General features: G+C 48.5%; 1 protein-coding gene across 1 annotated transcript; it reads left to right on the top strand.

The window, feature by feature from the left end:
* Positions 1-842: 842 nt before the first annotated feature.
* Positions 843-27,978, top strand: LOC140219062 (uncharacterized). Its single transcript, XM_072288928.1, has 2 exons — positions 843-3,993; positions 27,868-27,978. Exons 1-2 carry the CDS (start codon positions 2,206-2,208, stop codon positions 27,976-27,978), a joined length of 1,899 nt encoding a protein of 632 aa, XP_072145029.1. The 5' UTR covers positions 843-2,205.

Genomic DNA, 27,978 nt, shown 5'->3' with positions numbered 1-27,978 from the left:
TTTAAACCGCGGTCACCACATTGCATAGTGTTGTTCAGGAGCTCAATCGGAACACCTCCTGCCTCTTCAAGGAGCACAGTGGAACTGCTAGTGGCCCGGAGCAGACCTCCGTAAGTTGCACATACATACATACATACATACATACATACATACATACATACATACATACATACATACATACATACATACATACATACATACATACATACATACATACATACATACATACATACATACATACATACATACATACATACATACATACATACATACATACATACATACATACATACATACATACATACATACATACATACATACATACATAAACCTGCATGTTCCGTCTTGGCGCGTTCGTGACGCAGCGTCGCAGCCAATGAGGAATTTATCCTGCCGTTTAGCCGCTACAGACGACAGACACCACCTCATTTCGCTCAACGAGCCATTTGACGCTTAAGCATACAGAAAAACAGAATATTTCAGCAATTTTTCACTCACTGCGACAGCAGCGTTCTCTCACAAAACCACGAACGCCTGTATACGACCACTGACAAGCGACGGGACAATGTTCACGCAAGGAGCAAGCACGCGAGCCGAGGGAAGTCAAGAAGCCGTGACTCGGCGTCTACAAAAGAAGCATGCGCCCTCGCAGCAGCAACAATCCACCGCACCTTGCACTACAGGGTATACCTGTTACGTGCGCAAGTGCATTGTGCGCGCAATTCTTACGCAAGGGGAGTGTAAGGTCGCTCTGATTGTTCGTGTGCTTAAGTGTCACGAATCGGGCCACGTGCGGTGTGTATAGAGAGGGGGTTCACTCCCCCCCCCATGTCAGAGGGGCAACCGTTTCTGTATTATGTGGGGTCACGGACCGCGCGGTTTTCGGTGACGCGTCGCGGCAGAGGCCAGGCGGGCGAGTGCCGATTCCGGGAAGTCGGTATTGTGCGCAAGGGGTTGGCAGTCTGCCGACGGTCGCACGAGTCTGCACAGTCCTGCCTGGAAAGGGACCGCTGTACGCGGTATCGTGGGTCTGCCGCCCGAGTGCCTGACTAATTGGAGGCGCCGGCGAGGTTAAGAAGGGCTTAGCAAACTTGACCCCGTGCCGCATATACGGAGAAGGAATCTATTCTTCTACGCGTCCGGAACGAAATCGCCAGCCGTGTTGTTGGGTGCGACTGCCTGTGGGGTGTCGAAGGTCAGCTTACAGTGCACGCTGTAGGGGTGCGGTGTACACGTGAAGAGTGCATTCGGACGGCGGCGTCTTGTAAACACGCACTCGGAGAACTTTGTCTTGTAGACAATAAGTTTGAAGGACAAGGAGGGCCATCCGTCTCCCACACGACCAAACTTTGAGTACAGCGGCACTACGTGGTGTCGATGCCCCTGCTTCCGAGACATTTGCGGCCTAGACGCCGTTGGGATTTGAGGCGGTCTAGCGATAACTTGTTCGGGCCTGGCGTGTTTTGCTGAGCCCGTCACTAACTACGAAGAAACGAGAGGGCAACGGAGTTTTGGGGAAAAAGGAAAAGAGCTTTGTTTTCCAATATGTTTATTTTTAAGAGTAAGCCCATCCCTCTGGGTTGTGGCTTAACAAACGGTTGACTCTGATTGGCAACTGAACCTGTGGGACGGGCCAACGGCCCTACCGCCTTTTTTTTCTTTGTATATTTGGGCTATAAAAATCGGGACGACATGCTGTCCCTCAGACTGGGCTGAAATCAGGATTGCTGATAGATCAGTGAGCCTCCGTACTATGTACGTTAAAACGAGTCTGGGCTCTAACAGTCATTGAGACAGTCGATGAGTGAGACTTTGTTTCTCAATTGTTCATGTTTGTAATGTATTTGTTTTACCTGCCATGTATATAGAAAAGTTCAACTATAAATATTTCTTGTACATCTGATCTGCATCATTTCCTGCCTGCGTTTGATCAACAACTGCCGATCATCGTCCGAGAAGCTTCAAGTTCCAGCGGTGAAGCGAGGACAGAGAACGAACGAAACATTACTGGCGCAGCACGACAGGATCGGCAAGCCCCACAACGAGCAGCGAGCCAGGCGCAAGGCAACAGAGGGCCACCAGCCAATTCCGCAACGGTTGCAATTCATCTGGACGAGGACGTCAGGCGGCGCCCCCAGCAGCAACGGGTGAGCGGGATTCCTTGCGTTTTGTCTAGGTTGGCATGGCTGTTGTTCAGTGAGGTTAATGGTGTTCACGCGCAGAACAGCAAATTTGATTGAGGCTGACGTAAACATTGATACGGCATCTGAACAAAGAGAGGGTCAGAGACGGCAGGAACTACAACGCGTCGGAGAGACCGAGTCTGAGACGTCGGATACTGAAATGGATAGTGAGACGCAAGGCGCTTCGCAGGCTCCGAGCACGACAGATCCAGAGGCCATGGCGGTGAGACGCCTGGAGATGGAGCTAGAAAAGGTGCGCCTACAGCTAGAGTGCGAGCGCATTGCTCTACGGAGAGTGGAGCTTGAGCAGTCGGGCAGGCCGCCTTCGGTGTCGGAAGGAAGTGATCTCCGCCGTGCCAGCACGGATGGAATATCACAATGTGCTAAAGTGCTTAAGGCATACCGGTTGCCGTGTGACGCTGACGTTCCGATATGGTTTGATGAGGTTGAAAAGTTGTTTTCATCTTTTCAAGTACCAGAACACAGCCGGGTACATTTGATCATGCCTGCGCTGACCGAGCGGGTCCGTTATCTGTTGCGTAGCCTCAACGACGAGGAATGTACAGATTATGAGACTGTAAAGAAGGCGGTATTAGATGAACTTAAGCTTACGCCAGCTAAATACTTGGAGAGGTTTGAAAAGGCATCTAAACGAAAGGAGGAAACTTGGGCTCAGTTCGCGTCCCGCACTAGAACCTACTTGGCCTATTACCTTCAATCTCGAAATGCAAACACAAAAGAAGCTATGACGGAGCTTATGGTCGCTGACCGTATGAAAGCCAGTATAGGCTCAGAAGCCCTTGAATATGTTCTTTTGCGGGAGGGCGAAGATTGGTTTAAGCCAGTGGAGGTGGCGAAAGTGCTCGAGACTTTCGAGCAAGCTAAAGGGAAAGGACGAGCAACTAAGCCAGCCGCAACAGCCTCATTGCCGCAGCACGCAAAACTAGCTGGCCCGCAGAGGACAAATTTAAAATGCCACGTGTGTCATATACAGGGTCACCTAGCCAGAGACTGCCCAAAAGCTTCAGATAAAGAACCGCAGGGGAAGGCGCCGACTGTGCAAAAACAAAGGGTACAGAAGGTTGCTGTTGTAAGTGAAGAACCTCCACCAGAGCAAGAAAGGGTGCTAAGTGCTAGAGTACAAGTCTTAGCTCAAAATGCTAGTTCAGGGAGATCAAAGCTGGACATTATCCCTATCATGTGCGGGGATATAGCAACGGAAGCTGTGTTGGACACAGGTAGTGAGATAACGGTCGTCCGTAAAAGTATGTTGCCCGTCGTTTTACAGGAGTCATCAAGAACAATAAGACTCGAGTCGGCATTCGGAAACAGTGTTCGAGCTAACCTAGCTACGCTGCCCGTAGGCATGCATCGCCTGGGGGCTTCGATACAACCGCAGAGGATCGATCTGGTGTGCGCGGTTACAGACGAACTTGCAGAGGGGGTTGACTGCCTGCTGTCAAAGGAAGATTGGGAACTACTACAGGCGCAGGAAAAAGAGGAGTTTGGACGAGAAAATATTCCGCGGGTAGCCAATTCCGTTGGGGTCCGATCAGTCGAAATGGTCGATAACACTGAACCAGACTGCGGTCTAAGTTGCGAAGAAACGACAGATGAAATCCCTAAATTGCAAGAGAATAGTTTCATACCAGATGTCACTGGGGTGCCCAGTCAGCGGGAGGAATTTCGAGCGGCTCAGCTTGCCGACGAAAGCCTAAAAAGGGCCTGGAATGATGCGGGAAACGACAAAGCTGGCATGTTCGTGTCAGACAGACTTTTGTACCATTGGGATTCTCCAGCGGGAGTCAAAGTCAGACAACTGGTCCTACCAGAAGAAAGACGCAATGAGGTAGTCACGCTCCGATCCCTGACAGCGAGGGACACATGCGAGGCTTTACTGGAAATTTTCAGTCGTACTGGAGTGCCGGAAACGATCTGTTCAGACCAAGATACTAACTTTAAATCTCAACTGACACGGTTAATGTTAGAAAAACTGGGCTGTTCACCCAGGTTCTCCACTGCCGAACACCCTGAGAGTAACGGAGTAGTTGAGAGATGGAACAGAGTCCTCAAAAATATGCTGTATCATGTAATGGAGCGGGACCGAAGAAACTGGGACAAGCTCATCCCATTTGTTCTTTGGGCGTATCGCTTGCAAATAAATGACAGAAAGACTTCGGTAGTGGACGCTAACCGACTCAGGCCGTACTACGCTAGAGTGAATCATGCGGGGGTAGTGTTCGAGGAAGACGGAGAATTTGGTCAGGTGGAATATGCGCCACAAGCTGTATGCACTTCAGCGAGCGAGCACGCAATGACTGAAGACAAGCTAGCTCATTTGGTGTCTGATGCGCGCATGGAAGTCGAGGCGGTATTTGAGAAACATCATTGTGTCTTTGACGGAAAGCCTGGGAGGGCCCAAGTAGGGCGGCACCGCATCGAGCTGGAGGAAGGATGTAAACCAAAGAGGACGTTTCCTTACAGAGTTCCCGAACTATTAAAAGAAGAGTTGCGAAGTCTGTTGGGGCTTTGTGGGTATTATCGCGACTATGTCTCAAACTACGCCGACGTGGCTAGTCCGCTTACAGCTTTGACAAGGCGAGGGGTTCCTAATTCAATTCCACGGTCGGAAGAAGCGCAGTGCGCGTTCGACAGTCTGAAATTAGCTCTCTGTCAGGCTGTCGCCATGAACACTCCTGAGCCTCATCAGCCGTACTGGCTATTCACTGATGCGTCGGCGACGGCGGCCGGTGCCTGTTTAGCTCAAATGTCAGCGGACGGAAAAGAAAAGCCAATCGCTTTTGCTAGCCATCGCTTTAACCCGACACAGGCGCGCTGGTCGACTATAGAGAGAGAAGCCTTTGTTATTATTTGGGCACTCAAGAAATTCGACTACTGGCTTTTCGGAGCAGTGGTGAATGTTGTCTCTGATCATAACCCATTGTCATATTTGACAACCAGCACCCCGCAGGGGGCCAAGTTAGCAAGATGGGCGCTTTCACTACAGCGCTACAATGTAACGGTGCGTCACCGGAAAGGAACATGTAACGCCAATGCTGATGCATTATCAAGGCTCTCGAATCGTTCATGGGAGCCAATCGAGTAAAGAGCAGAAAAGAAAGGATAGACAAAAACAGCCATGCCAGCTGGGACAGGCGTGAATGTTCCCGTTCACCCGAAGGACGTGTGCGTGGGACAGTTCAGCCTTGATCAAACTTTTTGTGGTTGTTGTCGTCCATGTGTGTGAGGGTTATAAGACTGGACATACTATATATGTATATAACCTGCATATGTCACTTTTCTGCTGTTGTGCCGTGCAGTGCGTTGGAGTGTTACTGTACATACATGAGTATTTCTTTTGCATGCTCACTGCCATGAATGTGTTGATCTTTCGCCCTTTTCTTTTATCGCTGTGAGAAAATTGTTTTTTTTCTCGGTCCTTTCAGTTCATTTTCCTGTTCCTTACGGACTCCGCAGCACCCGTGTTGGGCAGAATATGTCAATTTTCTTTGACGGAACTTTCAGAGCCTAAATTCTAGGATACAGCGCCCTTTGGCTCTTGTAGTATAGCTGGGAACATTGTGAGCCCAGTATACTCTTTAGGAGGGACGTGTAAGGTCGCTCTGATTGTTCGTGTGCTTAAGTGTCACGAATCGGGCCACGTGCGGTGTGTATAGAGAGGGGGTTCACTCCCCCCCCCATGTCAGAGGGGCAACCGTTTCTGTATTATGTGGGGTCACGGACCGCGCGGTTTTCGGTGACGCGTCGCGGCAGAGGCCAGGCGGGCGAGTGCCGATTCCGGGAAGTCGGTATTGTGCGCAAGGGGTTGGCAGTCTGCCGACGGTCGCACGAGTCTGCACAGTCCTGCCTGGAAAGGGACCGCTGTACGCGGTATCGTGGGTCTGCCGCCCGAGTGCCTGACTAATTGGAGGCGCCGGCGAGGTTAAGAAGGGCTTAGCAAACTTGACCCCGTGCCGCATATACGGAGAAGGAATCTATTCTTCTACGCGTCCGGAACGAAATCGCCAGCCGTGTTGTTGGGTGCGACTGCCTGTGGGGTGTCGAAGGTCAGCTTACAGTGCACGCTGTAGGGGTGCGGTGTACACGTGAAGAGTGCATTCGGACGGCGGCGTCTTGTAAACACGCACTCGGAGAACTTTGTCTTGTAGACAATAAGTTTGAAGGACAAGGAGGGCCATCCGTCTCCCACACGACCAAACTTTGAGTACAGCGGCACTACGTGGTGTCGATGCCCCTGCTTCCGAGACATTTGCGGCCTAGACGCCGTTGGGATTTGAGGCGGTCTAGCGATAACTTGTTCGGGCCTGGCGTGTTTTGCTGAGCCCGTCACTAACTACGAAGAAACGAGAGGGCAACGGAGTTTTGGGGAAAAAGGAAAAGAGCTTTGTTTTCCAATATGTTTATTTTTAAGAGTAAGCCCATCCCTCTGGGTTGTGGCTTAACAAACGGTTGACTCTGATTGGCAACTGAACCTGTGGGACGGGCCAACGGCCCTACCGCCTTTTTTTTCTTTGTATATTTGGGCTATAAAAATCGGGACGACATGCTGTCCCTCAGACTGGGCTGAAATCAGGATTGCTGATAGATCAGTGAGCCTCCGTACTATGTACGTTAAAACGAGTCTGGGCTCTAACAGTCATTGAGACAGTCGATGAGTGAGACTTTGTTTCTCAATTGTTCATGTTTGTAATGTATTTGTTTTACCTGCCATGTATATAGAAAAGTTCAACTATAAATATTTCTTGTACATCTGATCTGCATCATTTCCTGCCTGCGTTTGATCAACAACTGCCGATCATCGTCCGAGAAGCTTCAAGTTCCAGCGGTGAAGCGAGGACAGAGAACGAACGAAACATTACTGGAACTTGAAGCTTCTCGGACGATGATCGGCAGTTGTTGATCAAACGCAGGCAGGAAATGATGCAGATCAGATGTACAAGAAATATTTATAGTTGAACTTTTCTATATACATGGCAGGTAAAACAAATACATTACAAACATGAACAATTGAGAAACAAAGTCTCACTCATCGACTGTCTCAATGACTGTTAGAGCCCAGACTCGTTTTAACGTACATAGTACGGAGGCTCACTGATCTATCAGCAATCCTGATTTCAGCCCAGTCTGAGGGACAGCATGTCGTCCCGATTTTTATAGCCCAAATATACAAAGAAAAAAAAGGCGGTAGGGCCGTTGGCCCGTCCCACAGGTTCAGTTGCCAATCAGAGTCAACCGTTTGTTAAGCCACAACCCAGAGGGATGGGCTTACTCTTAAAAATAAACATATTGGAAAACAAAGCTCTTTTCCTTTTTCCCCAAAACTCCGTTGCCCTCTCGTTTCTTCGTAGTTAGTGACGGGCTCAGCAAAACACGCCAGGCCCGAACAAGTTATCGCTAGACCGCCTCAAATCCCAACGGCGTCTAGGCCGCAAATGTCTCGGAAGCAGGGGCATCGACACCACGTAGTGCCGCTGTACTCAAAGTTTGGTCGTGTGGGAGACGGATGGCCCTCCTTGTCCTTCAAACTTATTGTCTACAAGACAAAGTTCTCCGAGTGCGTGTTTACAAGACGCCGCCGTCCGAATGCACTCTTCACGTGTACACCGCACCCCTACAGCGTGCACTGTAAGCTGACCTTCGACACCCCACAGGCAGTCGCACCCAACAACACGGCTGGCGATTTCGTTCCGGACGCGTAGAAGAATAGATTCCTTCTCCGTATATGCGGCACGGGGTCAAGTTTGCTAAGCCCTTCTTAACCTCGCCGGCGCCTCCAATTAGTCAGGCACTCGGGCGGCAGACCCACGATACCGCGTACAGCGGTCCCTTTCCAGGCAGGACTGTGCAGACTCGTGCGACCGTCGGCAGACTGCCAACCCCTTGCGCACAATACCGACTTCCCGGAATCGGCACTCGCCCGCCTGGCCTCTGCCGCGACGCGTCACCGAAAACCGCGCGGTCCGTGACCCCACATAATACAGAAACGGTTGCCCCTCTGACATGGGGGGGGGAGTGAACCCCCTCTCTATACACACCGCACGTGGCCCGATTCGTGACACTTAAGCACACGAACAATCAGAGCGACCTTACAGGGAGGCCACAAAAGGTGCAAGCTCTCTCCCCCCCCCCCCCACCACACACACACCCCAACACACTAGGCGGGGCGAAAGAAGGACGCTTAATTCACGGAGCAGCCTCGATGACAGGTTGAAACGGGGATGCATGAATGGCACTACCGCCATTTCGGGCCCTTGCGGCGGTGCCGTCTCAGAAGAAAGCGGAACGGACCATTCACCCCGAAAAGAAAGAAAGAAAGAGAGAAAGAAAGAAAGAAAGAAGGCAAGAGAGAAAGAAAGAAAGAAAATAAGAAAGAAAGAGAGAAAGAAAGAAACAAAGAAAGAAAGAAAGAAAGAAAGGAATAATACAGGCCCATATAGGCCAAATGCGGGGTAACAGAAAACAGCGCTTCTCACTCTAAAATTTTCGGGGACGTACAAAAATCCCAATTTAGAAAGCATTTCTTTTGTGCGATATCATTTGTCGTATATCAGTATTCTTTGCCAATGGCAATTTGCCATTGGCGCCTTCGCGAATGATATGTCCAACACCAGGATTTTCTGATGTATTTCTCTCGAACAACTCTAACGTGAGATGTTTTTTATGGACATACGGGCCCCAGATATTAGGCTTGTATTAAATCTTCGTGCCCTGAGGACACTGTTACAGGAGCCAAATTCACAAAGCCTTTCGCTGGTCAGTGCTAGTCTTCGTAAGCTGGTTGCTAATTCGCTAATGATATGCCTGACATCACTTATTGGCTAGCATCAATTCTTACGAATGGTTCTATAGAGTAAGAAATGTTATTGTTGCGAATATATGTATCCTGCTTGGATTAGAAAGCCGTATTGTACAGGCCGTTACTCGACTGCGACGCCCCGCGCTAAAACAGTTTCTTTTTTAAATATTTGTTTTGCATCGGTGCGTTAGTACCATGCGGTAAAGGTCGTTGAGAGGCGTGATTTGGAGTGAAAAGAGCGTATTTGAGCAGACATCTGTGAACAAACAGGGCCCGTATTGGCTGTAAAACACGTTGTGGGGCTAGTTGGTGCATAGCTTTCAATAGGTGAAGTGCCAATGGTGACGGCACACAAGAAGAAATACAGACAGGACAAGGCGCTACTTGCAACTGTTTATTGAAATTACGGGTGGCTGATTATATAGCCACGAGGAGAAGGGAACGAAAAAAGAGGGACACTGAATATGTGAACGCGCACGTGCGAGAACACTGAAGATAAAGGGAATTACGCTTAATTTATAAATCTAAAACTTATCTAAAAACATGCTTTCATTCGTGTATATATTCAATTACGGGGTACTGACACAAAAGAGGGGACAACTGCGCTTCGCGAACAACTCTTCGGCTACACTTCGTAAACTGCAATATTTGCCGTACAGTAATTAACTTAAAAGAAAATTAGTGGATTGTTTTTAATTAGTTGCATATGCGTTTCGATTTCTCTCGCAAGTGATGTCCGCCGCTCTGATTAATCCAGCTCGCGGACTAGAATTAAGTTATCTGCAACATCCTATATTTAAAAATTCCACGTAACTTAAAAATGATCACCCTGTATTATATATATATATATATATATATATACGTTCTTCTAAGCTCTCCCATGCTCTCTCTATCCTCTACCACGTGACTGACCGGCCTCCCCCACTTCACACACATACTTTTTTCCACTTCGACACTCCTAACGCTAACGCATTACTATGCGCACCAAAGCCAGAAACCTTCACTGCTGGCAAGAAGCCACCTTTCAGGCGACGCTCGCTTCTGCCCCCCCCTCCACGCATCCCTACCCTCACCGGCGTTTGTCTACGTTCCGTTATTTTACATTCTGGCCGACGCATGCTCCCTCTTCGTTTGTTTTCCCCTTCGCTCGCGAAGCGGCGTTGCCATCTGCATAGCGCGTGCATATATTAACTCGCCGACGTCCAATCCGGCGCCGGCGTAACAAACGCAACGCCAGCGACTCCGACGCACTTGGCTGCCTGACACCCCCCCCCCCCCCCCCCTTTTTTTCCTGTTTAAAATGCGCCGCGCGCCACTCCCAGTTCAGCAAACTAGGAGCGACTGCCTTCATCGAAGATGAAAGAGTAACAAGAATTCAAAAGGGGGGGGGGGGGGGGGAGGCGACGGGAAGCGTGACGGGCGCTCCTCCCCATACAGACGCGCAGTAACCGTACACATCGACGCACCCGGAGAGCTAGAAACGCACCAGCTATAGCTAGAAATAAATATGGTATGTCTGGGACTTATCCGTGCAATTATCCTAAGAGGGTGGCTGTTGTTACGCGTCAGGAAGACATCTGAACTTAAATAAAAAGTATAGTCTGCAGGGTTTTGACGTTACGTGTCAACTGTGATGAAGGGTAGAATACTAAGCCGTATATTGCAGAGCCCCCTCTCTCTCTCTCTCTGTTCCTGTCACATTACGAGTTAGCATTATACCGAAGATTAGGGTTGACATATGGCGTCAAGCACTGCAGACTACACCTCCTTTCTGAGCGCGCAACGTCTCCCTGAAGCATCAGATTAGCAATGGTTTACGAGGTGTTTGAGGAAATGTATTATTTATACTACCTTTATAACTTGTAAGGTGTTGCCTTTAGGAATGTATTGTAGCCAACATCGCGTGCTCAACCTGCTCCAGTCATGAACGCGACGAGCAACTCAAACAAATGGGACGGATTGGACTAGCATAAGCGGAACCATGGCGCTTTATTGATGATAACCTCGTGTTGTTCCTTTCGTGTCCCACTTTCAGCATATAAACTCAGCATCTTTTTTAATGTTTTAGACTTCTGCTCATCTTTCTGCTACCAGGGCCTGTGCTCACAAAACGTGCTTGCGCCAGGAATGTTCGTAAGAGCAACTACCAGCTGATCGTGCTGTTGGACACACCATCGGCGAAGGTGATCGGCCAGAGGCAATTGGTTCTTACGAACAGAACACCTTGCGAATTTTTTGTTTCGTAAGAGCTGCTTGCCTTTGGCCGACCGCGTTCGCTGGTGCATCCAACAACACAATCAGCTGACAGTTTTATTTATTTATTTTTGATTTATTTATTTATACATACTGCAACCCTAAGAGGGTTATCGCAGGAGTGGGGTACAAGATTAAGGGTGCCACACACACAGCAAAAGGGGGTACAACACAAGTCAAAGGTAAAAGGCACACCGCAAAGCACTAGTGAACAAAATGTGAAAAAGAAAAAAAATGGTCTCAATATATACATATATGCACATAAACATGGTATATAATGCATGGTCCTAGGAATAATGCGTACGAACAGCTCGTACAGTTCGTGTACGAACAGTTCTGGCGTAAGAACTTTTTTCTTGATCACAGGGCCAGATCTTTTTTTTTTCTCCTTTCACTTACGCTTAAGCAGCCTCCCGCACCCATTACCTCAGTTCCCGTTTCTATCGTGTCCTGTTCTTTCAACCTTGCTGTTTTCGCATGTTATTAAGGATGAAGCGTGCGTGCTGATACAAATAATTTGGTACATGGGATATAAGGGAAGAGAACACGCTATAAGAAAAAATAACATAAGCGCTATAGTCCTTTTCTAAGGTGTTCTCACTGTCCTTCCATTGGCACCATCTGTTTGCGATGCTCACCGTCATTCATGATCACCGAACCGGCTCAGTCGAAAGTTCTTCTCTACTCGTTCATTAAAAAAAAGCAAGCCTAAAAGCAAAATCAAATATCACCGAAGAACACAAATGGGCAAAGGGAAGGGAAAGAAAGAATATACTTACGGACCCTTACCATCTTCGAGTCAAGGGAGGGGAGGGTAGCAAGGACGAAGAAAGCCAATAGGCCTCTCTCTTAGGGAACTTCTCAGATCCCCTCTGCTCGACAGAGGGTACACAGCTACCACGCTATACAACTTAGCTAGACACTCTCGATGCGAAAGCTGACAGGAGTTATCGGGAGAATACGAGACAGAGAAAAGACAAAAGAATACGTGAAAGAACGCAGCCGGGAACAAAGAGTCCATATGAGTGAAAGGGCCGCTCCTTGTATATATATATATATATATATATATATATATATATATATATATATATACACGTTGAACTTGGCGATGGGAATGGGGAATTCGGGAGAAACAGCTCGAGACGGCGCACGCGGAGTGGTCGAGGAAAGCAAGAAGAGGAAGCCAAGCGAAGCGGTAGAGGGGGAAACGCACAGAGAATAAAAAAAAAGGGAGGCGCGATGTAATATCGACTGACAGATCCACGTGGCAGTGAGCTTGCGACTCGCGAGCAACCCATCTCGAAAAGGAAGAGAGAAAGGAGAAGGGATTGAGGAGGAGGGGGGACGCATCTGGGGGAACGCGCCCGGTGACCGGGCGAGGAGGCTGGCTGGGGAGGGAGGGTGTTTAGCAATCTCTCGCCTCCTCTCCGGGCGGCCTGTCTGCCTCCTGCATCCCATAGCTGTCGCTCCCGTTCATCGATCGATATCCCCGTCGTGGGTCCTCAAAAATAAAGCAGGAGCGAAGGATGGATGAAAGAATCCGGGGGAGGGCTGGGGAATCGGGAACGCCGAGGGGGGAAATGGGGAGAAGCGCGGAATGTGAGAGGAAAGAAAGAGCGGGAGAGGAGTTAGGGGACGGCGCATCGACATTGGCAGCCGAAGCGTGCGGCGCGGCCAATCAATATTTCACAGGGCCGGCCAGAAAGGCGGTGCGCTGCCGTTTTCGGCGTACGCGTCCGCCTCGGCGTCGGTGAAATGCGCTAAAAAAATGGGACACCGCCCTCTTTTCTTTACAAAAAATAATAATAATAATTGGTTCGAGCAGTGCTCGCAGCGCGCGCGCGCAGAGCCATTTATTCGGGGGGGGGGGGGGGGGGGGCGTAGCGACAATGATAACTGAAATACAGTGCCCTTTATTTAAAAAACTTTTCTCGTGCAAGGTGCCGTTAACGATTTGCTATCACCACAGCAATCAATTCCTTAATTACGCCGATAATTGCCACGAGTGATTGGCGTCCGAGCAATGGCCATTAAAAAAACACTTCCACTTATAAAAAAGTTTTGGGAATACGGAACTCAGCCTCAAAAAGGCACACAAGCCTTTCAAAAGAAAGGCAAGATGTTATTATATGATTCACTCCATGATTATACGCTTAGTGTTAGACTGACGATCTTAAGTGAAGGACAGGACGTACTTAGCGCAAACTACCAACTGCTTAATACTGTTAAGGAACGCGCTTATATACAAGGAAATATGGCGTGTGGGGGGGGGGGGGGGGTGATATAAAAAGATACGACAAGGTGACGACATGTGATCATGCTTTGGGTCAGGCATACGTCGTTCACTTGCACCCGTTCGTTCACAGCACCTAGCAATTTGGCTGCACACTGCAAACAATGCAAATGCGCTCCGCTACTAGAAAGCACCACAGTCATTGGCACATCAAAAACAAAAACGGAGCGAGAAATATGGGAGGCGCTTGCGATAGCTAAAGAAAAAGAGATGTGCGTAAGCACTCCGTCTATCGCGCTTATTGAAGCTGAGGTCGAGTTTGCCAAGGCGAACGGGTGAAAGTGAACGATGTATGCTTGGCCCAAAGTATGATCACATGTCGTCACCTTGTCATATATTTTTTATATTTTCCTCCCCCCCCGCGCCATATCTCCTTGTATATAAGCGCGTTCTTTAACAGTATTAAACAGTTGGTAGATTGCGCTACATACGTACACGTCCTGTCCTTCACTTAAGATTGTCAGTGCAACACTAAGCGCAATATAATCATGAACGTTCACCAACTAGCCCCCTTCATTGCTTTACTAAATGATTCCCTTATTGTTCACATCATTATTGAGAACCAGAGCAGTAACAAAAGGATTAAGAATTACTAAAAATCTAATAATTACAGCAGGCGGATTAAAACTTGTCAAATTCAGATTGTATCAAGAATTGATCAGATTATTTAGAATGGAAAAGAACGAACTAAAGTGCGCGCAGAAATTTATACAGAAAGGTTATACCACTTCGTAATAGGAGGAGGAAGCAGGAAACATTGAAAACGTATTCGATTTCTATTAAACAGAGCGCAGGGTATACAGAACACATAAGCAGGTTAATTATTTCTTTTCAGAGATGGTCTACTCGGGAGCACAGAGACGTTTGTTATTATATGCGCTTTCCTTTTCAAACCAGTATTCTACATTGTACATTGCGGCTAGATAAAAAAAAAACAAAAAAAGAAATCGCCGAAGTTCAGAAAAGCCAGCCCAATGACTTAAGGATGCCAGAGGACCTCCAGTGAATATTTTCTATACCCTTTTTCAGGTGCCGATTCTAATTGTTGTGGACGCCTAGAGAAAGCAGATGGTAATCTCAAGAACTAAGAATACCAAAGCAGGATTGAAACGTGCTATAAGTAACTTCAGGGCATATCGAGAAAATTAGACGTGTACCAAGCTGAAAGTGTATTACGATTCGAACGAGCGTAATGTGTGACCTGAGCCCCAATACATCTGCTGGACCAGGTTAGATATAAAGGTATAGAGCCTATATTTTGTTAGGTTAAACTGCGCTGGGGACGAGACACGGAGGTAGAAGAAGACGGGACGAACGCAGACTAACAACTGGTGATTTGCGATTTCAATAAACCAGTTGTTAGTCTGCGTTCGTCCTGTCTTCATCTACCTCTCGTCCCTAGCCTGTCTCGTGTTTCGTCCCTAGCGCAGTTTAGGTTCACAAAATAATATGTCTTACCAACTAGCCTACCAACCCACTCTCCTTGAGTATATAGCCTAAACATAAAACGCTTCCGAGTTTCACGGCTGTATAGATACACACGCCAGCCTGGTCAATCACGGGTCCATATGTGCTGGCCGCTGACACGTTTGGTCCTGCACACACGAAGCTACCTCGTACTTCACGTGTACTCCTACTCTGAGCCATTCAAAAAGTAAGGCGACGTACTCGGACCCCCCTTGCAGAGACGCTTCTTGATGCGATCGTACACCGTGTCGCATCCGAGACGTCACGTTTCGTTCACGACCCTGTCAATACTGACTCGCCTCCGAACGTGTCGCGCCAGCGAGGCAGGCACGAGGAGCGATGTTCCGAGGAGTGCACGTCGCTTCGGGTCGGCTACAGGCGTCACCTGTCGAACGTGATAGGCGTAGACAAGTGACGTGGCTTTGCGCCATCGCTTCTGCCACGTCAAACTAGATCGCCGTCTCGTGGGCTGCGGGGATACGCTCCTAGTAATTTGGGCGTTGGAAAGCACTCTCTTTGTATCTGCTCTGTTCTATTATGCATGAGTTGTGGAGAGATCGTGCTACGGAGAACATCGGCTACTCTATTTCGCTACGTTCTGCAGTGAAAAAATGAATGAATGATGATAATGATACAACATTTATGTATGAGTAGATGCCCGTTGAACCCGGTAGAGAGAGAGAGAGAGGTGAATATCATCCAAACGGCTCGTTGTCCGAGTCGTTGGCGTTAATAATACATCAGAAGCTGCTTTGAGGTAAGCAAGTTGCTTCAGTGCTGAATATGCTGGATGCGCTGCTTTGGCAACCCCTCGTGAAAACCGGTAGGGGTAGTTCAACTTTCTCTGGTTTCCATGAAAATTCCGGTTCGGTTGGAAGGAGGATATCGGCGCCTACATAGAGAGTTACGGGCTGATCTTGTTCAGAATATCGAGGGCTCTTACCTTATTCATTCGATTCAGAATACGAAAATCTAGAATTCTCGCGGTACGTTATAGATGCGGATTTTTCTCAATTCTTCACTGGTTCACTTGGATGGCATTAGAAATGAGCGCAGCTTTTGTGTCACCGGCTTCTCCAGAAGCAATAAATTCAAGGCACCTTTTCACAGCAGCTGCAGCGGGAAAAAAATAGATATATTGACCTGCATTCTGCGCGTTGAAGCATGACACGGATGTAGCGACAGAGCAGATAAGTAACGGACATCCCTCCGGTCATGACCTGAATTTTTGCATCAACTAGCAAGGCTGTCGTCGTTTTTTTATAGTTCAAGATGTTCCCTCATTGCGTGACTTTAAATAAACATGAATTTCATATAATGCTCTGTAGCGTGATACTCAATTCCATATATTCAAGAAATACTGGAGGGCTTCGTTACGTTGGAAAGCACCTGAATACGTAAGCATCTCTAAGCTCATGTTACACGTTTCCTTTGGATCCACTGTCGTCTGGTTCAAAATTTCCCAGTAAAGTATCGCATCGAACGTTCGCCTTGATTTGGTCAGTTGTACAACAAAGTTCAACGACTGACCGAATCGTGAGTCCTTAACTATCAATATCAGTTGTTTCTCGCACAGCTAACGTTCTTGAACTGCAGACATCCTCGTTGTTAGCCAGCCACCTGTCGCCTTGTTACTTTTGTAACCCCCCCCCCCCCATATTTAGCAGTCAGCAATATAGTCTAAATATGGACTAACTGGTAGACTGGTTGGTCTTGCACAACTGTCGACTAGAATTAACGCAACAAAAAATGAGAGAGAGAAAGAGAGAGAGAGAGAGAGAGAGAGAGAGAGAGAGAGACTCACGCAGAGGAAAAGGTGTTCGTCCCCTCTTCCTGCATCTGCATCTTTCTCTCTTTTTTTTTTCTTTCACGACAATTCTCGTCAGCAGTAAGCCTGTCTGCACTAATCAGTGCGAAGCATCGTCCGGCGCTCCAGCTCTGCCTCCTTCGGCCGTGCAACGCATATAGCTGCCGCGCAGAGACGCATTGCGCGCACAAAAACCGCGTGCTCTCCAACGTGCTTGCCAGTTCAGTCCCCTTTTTCCCTTTCTCTTGAGCACACACAATGCAAGGCGCCGAGCTTCACAAGTACTAACTGAGTCACGTCCACTGACTGGTTCGTCCCCTGCATCATCCCGTTACGTCTTTCTTTCTTTTCTTCTTTCTTTCTTTCTTTCTTTCTTTCTTGCTTTCCTTCTCTTTCTTTCTTTCTTTCTTTCTTTCTTTTTCCTTTCCCACCGGTCTGTCCAACCCGTTTTGTTTGTTTGTCCGCGCAAGGCGCGCTCTCTGTGGGAAGCTGCGGCGAGCGCTTATATAGGGAGAGGAGGGGCTGGCCTTTTCCTCCACTACGTGTGTACCTCGGGACGCTTCTGCCTTATTTAGTACACAGGATTCGGGCTGCATTGTTGGTGGTTTCCCAGCGGCGGCGGCGGTGTGCTCTCGGACTGCGGGGGTAACGGACTGAGACACCCTTTTGTCGGGCGTCTATCCCGACACACAGACACGCGGAGTCCGTTATGGGGGGTGATTCACCCGAACGCTCCGAACCGATTGTCCGGCGCGATTCGAGAGACTTTTTCCTTGCGCTCGCGCGCGTGGCAGCCACCACCGTGGATGGATTAACCATCTGGGTTCTGTGGCGTCCAGACCCGAGCGCCCTTCTCTGGGAAGCGGCTGGGGACTTGTTTGTGTTGTGCCTCACGCCGACATTGGAACGGTCGAACACAACTGGTCGGGACGCGTACGCGTACGCCGCCTGCTCCTGTGTAACTGGCTCAAAGTAAAATTTTTTCTTGGTGCTAATGCTATGCTCGTACAAAGGTTAGAAAATTCCGCACTGCGACTGCAACAGTCTATAGTAACGTGCGCTGAGAGAGACGGAGAAAGCTGTGAGGTTTCTCACATAACTCGCGAAAGAAAGAACGTATTCTAGTGGCAAACTGTTGTCTTCTACACGAAAGTATATTTTTATTTCAGTTTCGAAAATCTCATATTGAATTATGCGTGAACTTACATGGCCATGCGTTAGCTTGGCCCGTATTCACTAAGATCCTTTGGCACTGGAGTTGTTTTCAAGAGAAGGTGCGAGTGAACCGTGTTATTTGACGTACTATTAGCGGAAGCTGCCAGCGAATGGCGAAGAACATGAACTTAGGAGTGAAAGCCTTCGTGAACCTGCCCCTTGTTGATACTCGATAGGCCACCTCTCTTCGTATGCGCGCTTATTTTTCCTATCTGTGATGTGTTATACGTGTATATAAATCGGAGGCGCTATAACGTATACGAATTCATTTCGATCGATAGATTCGATGCCAATTTTTTCCCCTATCACCTGGGCACGGATAGCTCGTACGTGAATGCAAGGACGTTGTCGCCATGCCGTCTTACTTCTCCGCCTCGTCTCGGGCTTGCCGAAAAGCTTTCACGTGCCGCCGAGAGCGACCGATTCGGTACCACGGAAAAATAATTTAGCAATTCAGCTAAACTTAGTGTTTCTTTTCAGCCTCCCTTTTGAAGCCGCTTGTGCGTTCTTTAATGTCGGCGCAGCTTGTGATCTCGAGGTCACTGACACTTACATACATACCACCGCCTCATGTGGAACACCTGTCCCCACCCAAAAACAGACTCTAGCCATACTTGGCACCGCCAAACGAGCGTCACTACACAGCACGTATATACACGTATACGGTTGAATGCTGGGAAAACGCGTAGCGAGGTTTTCGACAAAGGGGAGGAAAAGAGGCGTCGAGGACAAAGGAAGAGATCCGCTATCCGACATTCCCAGCTCTACTCTTCTTTATTTCCTCGCTTCGTTCTTTCCTTAGCTCTTTCTTTCTTGCTTGCTTGCTTTCTTCCGCTCGTATTATATAACGGTCGCATCATTGTGCACGCCGGGTCCCTTTTCTTCTTTCCCGGCTAATTACTTACCTTCTCTCGCTCAGCGCTTTGTTCGCCGGTCGCCCCCCCTCATTACTCTTCGTGACAGTTGCTTCGTTAGCTCCGCGGGACCAGCCCTACCGCTGCCGCGACAGCGCGCGCGAATCGAGGCTCCCGATGTCTGACGAGCCTGGGCAAGATGCGCCTCTCCTGCTGCTTCAGAAAACGCCGCGCGACGCCGGGCAACCGCCCGCTAGTTCCGGCAAAGACACACGTCTCAGTCTTTTCCTCGAGAGTGGAAAACCAGAATAGCCGCCAGGGCGCGCGCGCGCTTGTAATGGGAATTGTGCGGAGAGAGAGAGAGAGGAAAGGGGCAGGGAGGTTAACCAGACGCACGTCCGGTTTGCTACCCTGCACTGGAGGAAGGGGTATTGGGATGAAGAGAGAGAGGGGGGGAGGCGAGGAAAGTGTGTACAAGAACATACGCGTTCATCACGAAGGATAAAAAAAAATCCAAGCAACAGCCAACGACGTCGTATAGGTCGACTTCATCAGAAAAGGAGAGAAAGCGTTTCGTTTCAATTCCTTTCTCGTTCGTTTGTCTCTTAAGCGATGGAAAGGTGCGAGAGGTTCAGCGGGAAGTGACAGCGAGTCGAAAATGCGAGAGATGTGGTGCGTTGAGGGGCGAGGAGGGGGGATGGGGAGAGTCGGAGATGGAGAGCCTACTAATTTCGCGTGAGCGACAATGCACGGGGCGGAGTGCGTCGGCGTATACAATTACTCGAGCTACGCCCGAAATAATATCGCGGCACACTTTCAGGTCAGGCGGGGGAATCCCCTCGCGCACGCGCAGGTCGCCAAACTATAAAGAAAGCGCTCCGGCGTAAATACCGCATAGCGTCGTCGTACACGTTTTAAGCGTATATACTTATGGCGGCGACGAAGGCGGCTTTGCTTTTGTGTGGGCCGCCCGCTGGCGCGGCTCCTGTCGTGCTTGATAGAGCGGACGCAGGCCGCGCGTAGCCGTGGCGCGGTGGCGAATGCGCGGTGGCTAAAACGAGCACGCTGTCGTGCCGACTGAGAGCGTCGAAGAAACTTACGACGATTGAAACGACGACGAAGAGGAAGACGTTCCGCACCCACCGCTCGTCGATTGATGAGCCGCTGCGCTCTTCGTCCCTGCGCGCAAATCGTATTCTATACGCCTGTCGAGCGTACTGCTCCCGGCCTCTCTCTCTCTCTCTATCTATCTATCTATCTATGCATGTATGTATGTATCTATCTATCTATCTATCTATCTATCTATCTATCTATCTATCTATCTATCTATCTATCTATCTATCTATCTATCTATCTATCTATCTATCTATCTATCTATCTATCTATCTATCTATGCACGTATGTATGTATGTATCTATCTATCTATCTATCTATCTATCTATCTATCTATCTATCTATCTATCTATCTATCTATCTATCTATCTATCTATCTATCTATCTATCTATCTATCTATCTATCTATCTATGCACGTATGTATGTATCTATCTATCTATCTATCTATCTATCTATCTATCTATCTATCTATCTATCTATCTATCTATCTATCTATCTATCTATCTATCTATCTATCTATCTATCTATCTATCTATCTCAGTCGGTACGAAATTTGCGCTCCCGCTGCACTGCGTGCACACGAGTGGACTATAGTTGGAAAACACTCATTAAATGCATCGTTTGCTAGATGGCGCGATTCCGCCACGTCGCGATCGAATTACTTGAAGAGGTGAACGTTACGCGCGCGACTAATTGTAGTACGATAATTAGCTAATAAAAAAGAAGTTTCGCTAATTTTGTTATTAATTCTTCGCTTGAGGGCACCTGTCCCGATTGTGGTATTGAGTCCGTTATCGCAACGTTCTGCACGCCCTCAGAGCCTCCACTGCTGATCTGACAATAAAAGGCAGTGCAAGATAATAACTCCCGCCACGTATAACTCACGCCACGTATAACGTGTCTCTGGCGACGAGCGCATCACGATGCATTTTCGTCCTCGGCCATGACAGCGGACTTGGATAAGCGTTTGCGTGGCAGTATGGACGATTAAGAAGGAAAGGCCGGGAGGTTGTTCAAGGCCGTGCCCGATTTGATTTGACTCGACTCATTTGATGACATTGGAAATACAGGAAACTTTCGTCGCTGGCTTTAACGCAACGTCCGATTGTCTAATGAATATACAGAAATTACGTGAATAGGGGAGAAAATAAGAACGTACGCACACACGTACACACAGGGAGCGTGAAAGCAAAAAAGAAAATTTATCCATCCGTCTGTATACCACGAAGCTACAAAGGTAAATAACTCAATAGGGGTTTTTCGGAAAGAAAGCTTCGCGGTTGAAGAAAAACATACGTCCTGCTCCAGGGATCGAACCCGGAGCCAACGCTCTCCCGCCCCGCAGCTGTCGCTCTACCATTTGAGTTAATTAGGAGGCTAGTAGGTTGCAGCACTACGGCGAACTAATCGATGTTTTCAAGCACACGGACAGGGAACACGGGAAACCAATTCTACGGAAGCCTGCAAGGTGGAGGAAGGTTCATGAAAGGAAAAAAATTGTCTTCCACCCGACCCTTTCCTCTTTTGTGAACCTTCCTCCGGCTTGCGGGCTTCCGCAGAAGCATTTCGCGTCAGCGTGCTTGAATCGATGTGCATGCTAAAGGACGCGACAGGACATTTGGTGCACATGTCCACGTAAGTGTTCCAGCAGTGAAAACGTAAGCAATTGAAGAGAACATTTAGCTACCCTAGACTTTTAACATTTAACTACCCTATACGCAGCAGAGGATTTCACTCCGTTTTACAGACGACGGCGCCTGCGCGTACACGAACCTCAACACGACTTCAAGAGCGTCTGCACGCGTGTAGCTGGCGCCTTGAAAGCTGACTTCTCCACAACAACCCTCTTTGTGCGGAGAAGCCCGCTTGTGCTTTCCTAATATCCATCATTGCTTATTGCTGGGCCAGTTTATTTATACTGAGCGCGCTGGAAAAGGCACGAAATCATACAAAGAACAGGCCCGACCGGGAAAAGCGTCTCTAATTACCGTTATCTGGCAGGGATTACGAGAGTGAGCGCATTCTAAACATTCATGTACGCGCCCAAACGCGAACGTTTATCGTGTCGAATTTTATATCAACATGAAACTGCTTCGCTTTCTAGTCGTTTTTGTAGATAGAGCGAGCTTCCTTCGGTGAAGCTCGTGAACAAAAACTAATTCATCTATCACTGTCAGGTGTACAATTGATATTCACATCTCTTCATCAAATCGAAATGTAGAAGGAAGAAATTTACGAATTTCTGCAGCGCATATAAAGACGCGCACGGTGGATTACTGCGAGTGCCAATGAGAAAATATTGCTGCTGTCACCCTCACGGCAGGAAATCAAGACATCTCGGCTTGCACGTAAAACTTGCGACTCAGTCCTGGAAATAGAAACGCCCTTCCGACGAACGCGAACGGGCCTTGAACATCGATGTTTACTCCTCTGTTTACAACCAGGCAAACGGTGTTGCTTCTCGCAAGCATCACTGCCCGCGCTTGTCTGCAGCACTGCCATCGTCACTTCCTCCAAGAACATCCAAAAAGGAAACAACCGCTCACCTAACCTGGGATCGCTAAACTCCCCTGCCCGTACTCCGGACCCATTCTTGTTCTTAGCAGTAGGCAGCCTGGAGGTCAACGTCTATTTCTCGTTTTTTGTTCCCTCGTTCCTTCTTAGACTCCTGTAGATTGACTGATATACGATCGCCTATCGCTTGCCTTGGCGTCTCGACGTCTGCTGCGGAGGGAGCAACCGTCTTGCGTCATTTCTATATCAGCGAGAGGAGCCCCAGTTTCCGACGGCGGCGCGCATTTCTCGCGGCGTCAAACAGTCGCTCTGTATATGGTTTGCGACGGCAATGTTTCCATTCTTGTCCCTACGAGAGTGCGAAGGACGTCGAAGTGCAGCGTCAGCGCGCCCCAGCTGCCACCACCTTCTTTCTTCTTTGTCTTTTCCTTCTTGCTTTGCTCCGAGCGTGTTGTTTCTCGAGGAGAGCGGAGCCTACGTCACCACTTTGCACGGTAAAAAAATTCTCCCCGCCGTAAGCCGAGAACCTTTGTTTGTGCGTGTCTACGGAGGAGCTCCGAAACACCAAGCACGGAGGGGAGGTGGGGGGGGGGGGGGGTTGTCGAGAGTGAGATAGTGCGAACACAAGTACTAAGCCCCTGTCTCGTCATCTTGTTTATATCTATTTGTATTGTATTCCCCGCGCGTAGCTCGGCGCCTGTTGTTACGTGCGAAGTCCACGTCACTGCTTCGCAAAGCTAGAAAGCCCCGTCAGAATGTATATATATAGTAAGAAAGCCTACACCATTTGAGGAGAAGCAAGGCGCATCTTAGGGCAGAAGGCTGACGCCACTTGGAAGCTAGACATTTGAGACATTTCCAGCGTTTTGGGGGAAGAAAAGGAAACACTTCATGGAAAAACAAAAAAAAAAAAATATTGTGGGACAGGAAGGACGCTGACGTTTCTTTGTCTAAAGTGCTCACTTTTGCCCCTAAACGCTGGAAACGTCAGAAATGCCACGGCGTGAACACGGGCGAGACCGCGAAAGCGTCTCAGATGGTGTGGAAGAGAAGAGCTCATGCTTTCTTTTCTTTTTTGTTTTTTAACGGCCGACCTTGACCATAAATTTTCTTTTCTTCAAAGACACGGAAAAGAGCGAAGCCAGCGCCTTCACGCAGGAAGCTGCGAAAAGAACGACCATAAAAAGACATGTCTTCTTCTTGGGGGTAATGGACTCCAAGCTCGAGTTTGCAAATGTGGCACATTTAGGAAGTTCTGATATTCCGTTCTAGCGCGCTGCTCACGGGTCGTAAAACGAGAGTCGAAATTCCGATGAAAGCTTTATCCCAAAGAAAAAGTTCTAGAATGCGCTTTCCTTCTTTAAATTTATCTGCTTGTCATCGTGCGGCGAACCCCCACTGTATCACGGCATTTTCAAAAATACACTACGTCCATGCACAAAGTCACCCGCGCTCCGCACTTTCCCGTGCTTAAAAGTGAACACATTGAGCACGAGTTTGCTCTACAAATTGGTGATCGAAACACGCTGAGAAAATATCGAGAAATTTTCTCAGCTGTATTCGTGTATCAAGTGTCTGAGGAGCTATATATGATAGATACGTCCACATGCACCGATGCACAAAAGCACACGAAAGGAAAAGAAATGTAAACGGTGCCAGTACGCGGGCGTAGATTCTGCATTCATTCCTTTCGACAATACTTTCCGGTTACATAACACCCATCGCCACAGCATTATAATGGACGCGCACCTGTCCACGCCATCGCGGTGTTTCTACTGTCGGTCCTGTTGCAACGCACCCGCCAAGCTGCGTGACAGTAAAATAACGTTGACGGGAAAATAACGTTGACGGAAAGTGAGTCAGTGCCACAGTTCAAAACATCACCTGCACTTTCGCTCCTACAAGCAGTTAGAGCAAACCGTGGTATAGTGACGGCATCAAAATTGCTTGAACGGTGACACATAGCCATCAGTTGAGTTTAAAGAGCAACAGTAAAGAAACAATGACTACCCTCCCCAGGCTCGCTCGCAAAAGGATAAGTTTAGCTCGATCTCAAACTAGAGCCCACAACTCGACTTAAGGCGCGAGTGACATAACCCTGAGTGAACGGGTCAAAGTGCGCTATATATATATATATATATATATATATATATATATATACAGGAGGTGAACTCTTCAATCGGCGTTCACCTCCTGTATCACCACATTACGCCGACAAACGCGGACAAATTACTGGGCTATAGGCCGTCGATCCATCCACGTCGACAGGACGTGTTCCTTTGCCAGCCGGATGGAGCTGAACGTTATTAAGCAGCCTCACCAACGCTGCGGCTTCTTCGGCGACTTCGAAACGCCGCGCAAGCCGTTACTACTATATGGCTTCCTCACCAAGCCGGCAAAAATAGTCTCAACCGCCGAACGCCTCTCCCCACTTGCCGCACCCCCCCCCCCCCACCTCCGCCTTTGGTTTCCCCGAAAGCCCGCCGTCCCGGCTCATCGCACTTTTCGCCTTCCGGACACATCGCACGAGTGCAACGCGGTGAAAGAGGGCGAAAAGGAGGAAGTCGCGCGTAATGGCATATTGCGAAGCGGGAACGCGACTTGTCAGTGGCAAACCCGCGCTCAATGCTCCTAAGAGAGAGAGAGAGAGAGAGAGAGAGGGGGTGCGAGAAAGAGAGTAACTGAATGAGTGAGAGAGAGAAATTACCCCTCGAGTAAAAAGAACGAGCGCTCAGTGAAGCGGTTTCGATGTCTCGCGCCGACACCGAAGCCGGCTTAGCGCGTGCACGTAACACAAACAAACCAGCAGTGAAGAACAGACAAACAAATAAACAAAAGCGCGCTCGTCCATCTCTGGTTTTGAGCGGCCCCCACCTCGACCCTGACAGCGCCGCACGGCCTCAACCCGTTCGTCCCGCGAAATGCGCGCGGTTGGGCGGCCGACTGCCTTGCCTTCAGCTCCCGATGGCTGTCACGCCCGGAATTCCGCTCGCGGGTACACATACATACAACGTCGGGCCTCGGCCGCGGCTTGCTTGGCAGCGGTGCCATAACGCGAGGGGCCGTGAAATTAGCGCGAGCCGAAGGGGGGTGCCTGGCGCGTCGGAGAAGAGCGATCGAAGTTTGCTTCGCCTCGCTGCGTTTTCTGCGAAGGGAAAGCATTCCGGAGCAGTGACGCAGCACTGGTGGCCCGCGGCGAAGCCGACGAGGAATCTGTTCCCGTGGAGGTCACCACCCTGTGAATGCGATCGATGGGAGAGCTGGTATAGAGCGCGGGATTGTTGCGTGAAGGAAAAACAAATGTTATTCTACGTACTCGCTGGGACAACTTTTGGGGGACGATTAGGAAGAAAAGCTACGAAGGCGAAGCGCACACGTGACAGCGCTCCTGAAGACATAGACCCTCCACGAAAAGAAAGAAAGAAAAAAGAAGACAAATAAACAAAATTTATTGTATAGAAGTAAAACGAAGTAGCCTGAGCCGTAGTTTCCAACCTTTCCCGTTAGACCCAATTTAACCCTACCCTATACCTACGCCGACCGAGATGAGAAAAATTATATTAAAAAAGAAAGAAAGAAAACTTGACGTTTCGGCCCATCGCACGTTGACATTGTTCACAAAGTTTTATATTCTGTATTCTAAACTATTCCTTGTATGCGACCATACCGACAATTCGTTGTCATTTTTGCAGCTCATAACAGAGCCCGCTCAATCCTGACGAGGGTCATTAACACCTACGCGGCCTTCTTCGGCATGATTGCTACGTAGACCTGCATGCGTGAGCGCTTTTCACGATGCACATTCCTATACTCGTTGAACTTCCGTTTGTATTTTAATTAACCTACTCTCTTAGGAAAAAAAAGGTCGCAGCAAATGTTTTGTCGCAATATTTACTACCTGGGTAGCAAATGCAGGTGGTAATAGTGGCAGTAGTAACTTTACTAGCTCAGAATGGTAGCAACCGTCCCTAATGGGACTCACAAAAAAAAAGGAAAAACTGCAGACTTTTACTGATATGCTCATTTACCAACTGCAAAACTTTGTAACCCCTACCAACACAACTGCAAGATGATTACCAGCGATACAGTCGGGATTATTTTGTGTATAAGCGCCATTTAGGCTATCATATAAGGTAGATGCCATTGTAAAATCATAACTGGGTAAACAAATGGAAACCGCATTCCTTTTTGTTACATTCATTCGTTATGATACAGTATGGTCAAGAATAGATGCATTATGGTATTGTCGGGTAACTGCGCAGAAATTCGTGAACGAATAGTGAACGACAAGAGTTTACATACAGCCCACATACAGAACAACAACGACGGCATTACGCAACACGTACGTCGTAAATACATTCCGGGAGTATTTATACCTCTACCTTGGGGAAGCACAGCTAGTGCCGGTGAGTAGCTATGTGTTAGGATAAATAATCGAAGCTACAAACCTAACTTTATGTGGGGCGCTATATGCACATGAGTGCGTGACGGCGTATAGCCCATAACTGTTAATCCAATATATGCAAAACATAGCTTATCTATATTTTGCATAAGACTGTCACGATAGGGCTTAATATATACAACGTCCAAGAAGAGGTAGTAGGGTTAATAACTTAGCCTCCATGCACTTGCATGGATCACTCATGTTAGTAAATATGTAGTGAAAATTTAGTAAAGGCCCCTCGAAGGTGGTGATAACTGCCGCGGTTACTACCTTCTTACTACCTTTTTTCTTCTTTTTTTTTTCAGGAGTGTACTTTTTTCGACACCCTTATTCCTGGCCTATCTTCTGTTCTGGGTCATTCAATTTCTAATGGGACTAACTATTAAACCAACCTAGCGCACTCTCTGATATATATGCGCCTTTGGGGTTTAGTCAATCCAGAGCCGGGAGAGGGAGGGGGCGAGACATCCTAAACCCTGTGTGATAAAAAGAAAGACTAGCGCCAACAGCAGCAGCATCGCCAATGACACAAAGCCGGGGCTGACGCTAAAGTTAGAAGACAGCATGCAACCCACAGCTATGTATAAGTCTTCAACAAATTTCATTAGAATTGGTGGAGGTGCTGGGTACCCTATCACACTGCCCTACAGCCCCGACATTCTTCAGAGTGTACGTGAGTGTCCTCCACAGCTGCACGTCGTGCCTAAGTATGCCGACACTGAGCACGCCATTTTACCACCTCCGAGCAGCAGCGCTGTACATACAGGTCCTACGGCGCCCACGCTCTACCACCTGCCTACTCTAAAGGAGGTTTAGTCTGACGCGCTCAGCTTTCAAGCACCCTGCTGGCCTCTCTTCGAAACTTGTTCCCCGCTTTGCGGAACATTGTCGCATTGTTACACTTAGTACGTCGCCGGTGACTACATCATCGAACCGCTGACGTCACCTCCTGGACACGACAGTGTTCACCTCAACCGCCTCAAGCTCTACCGTGACTCGCTTGTTTCAACAGATTGA

Source organism: Dermacentor andersoni, chromosome 6, assembly GCF_023375885.2.
Source record: "Dermacentor andersoni chromosome 6, qqDerAnde1_hic_scaffold, whole genome shotgun sequence".
NCBI lineage: Eukaryota > Metazoa > Arthropoda > Arachnida > Ixodida > Ixodidae > Dermacentor > Dermacentor andersoni.
This window is presented reverse-complemented; position numbering and strand designations above follow the sequence as displayed.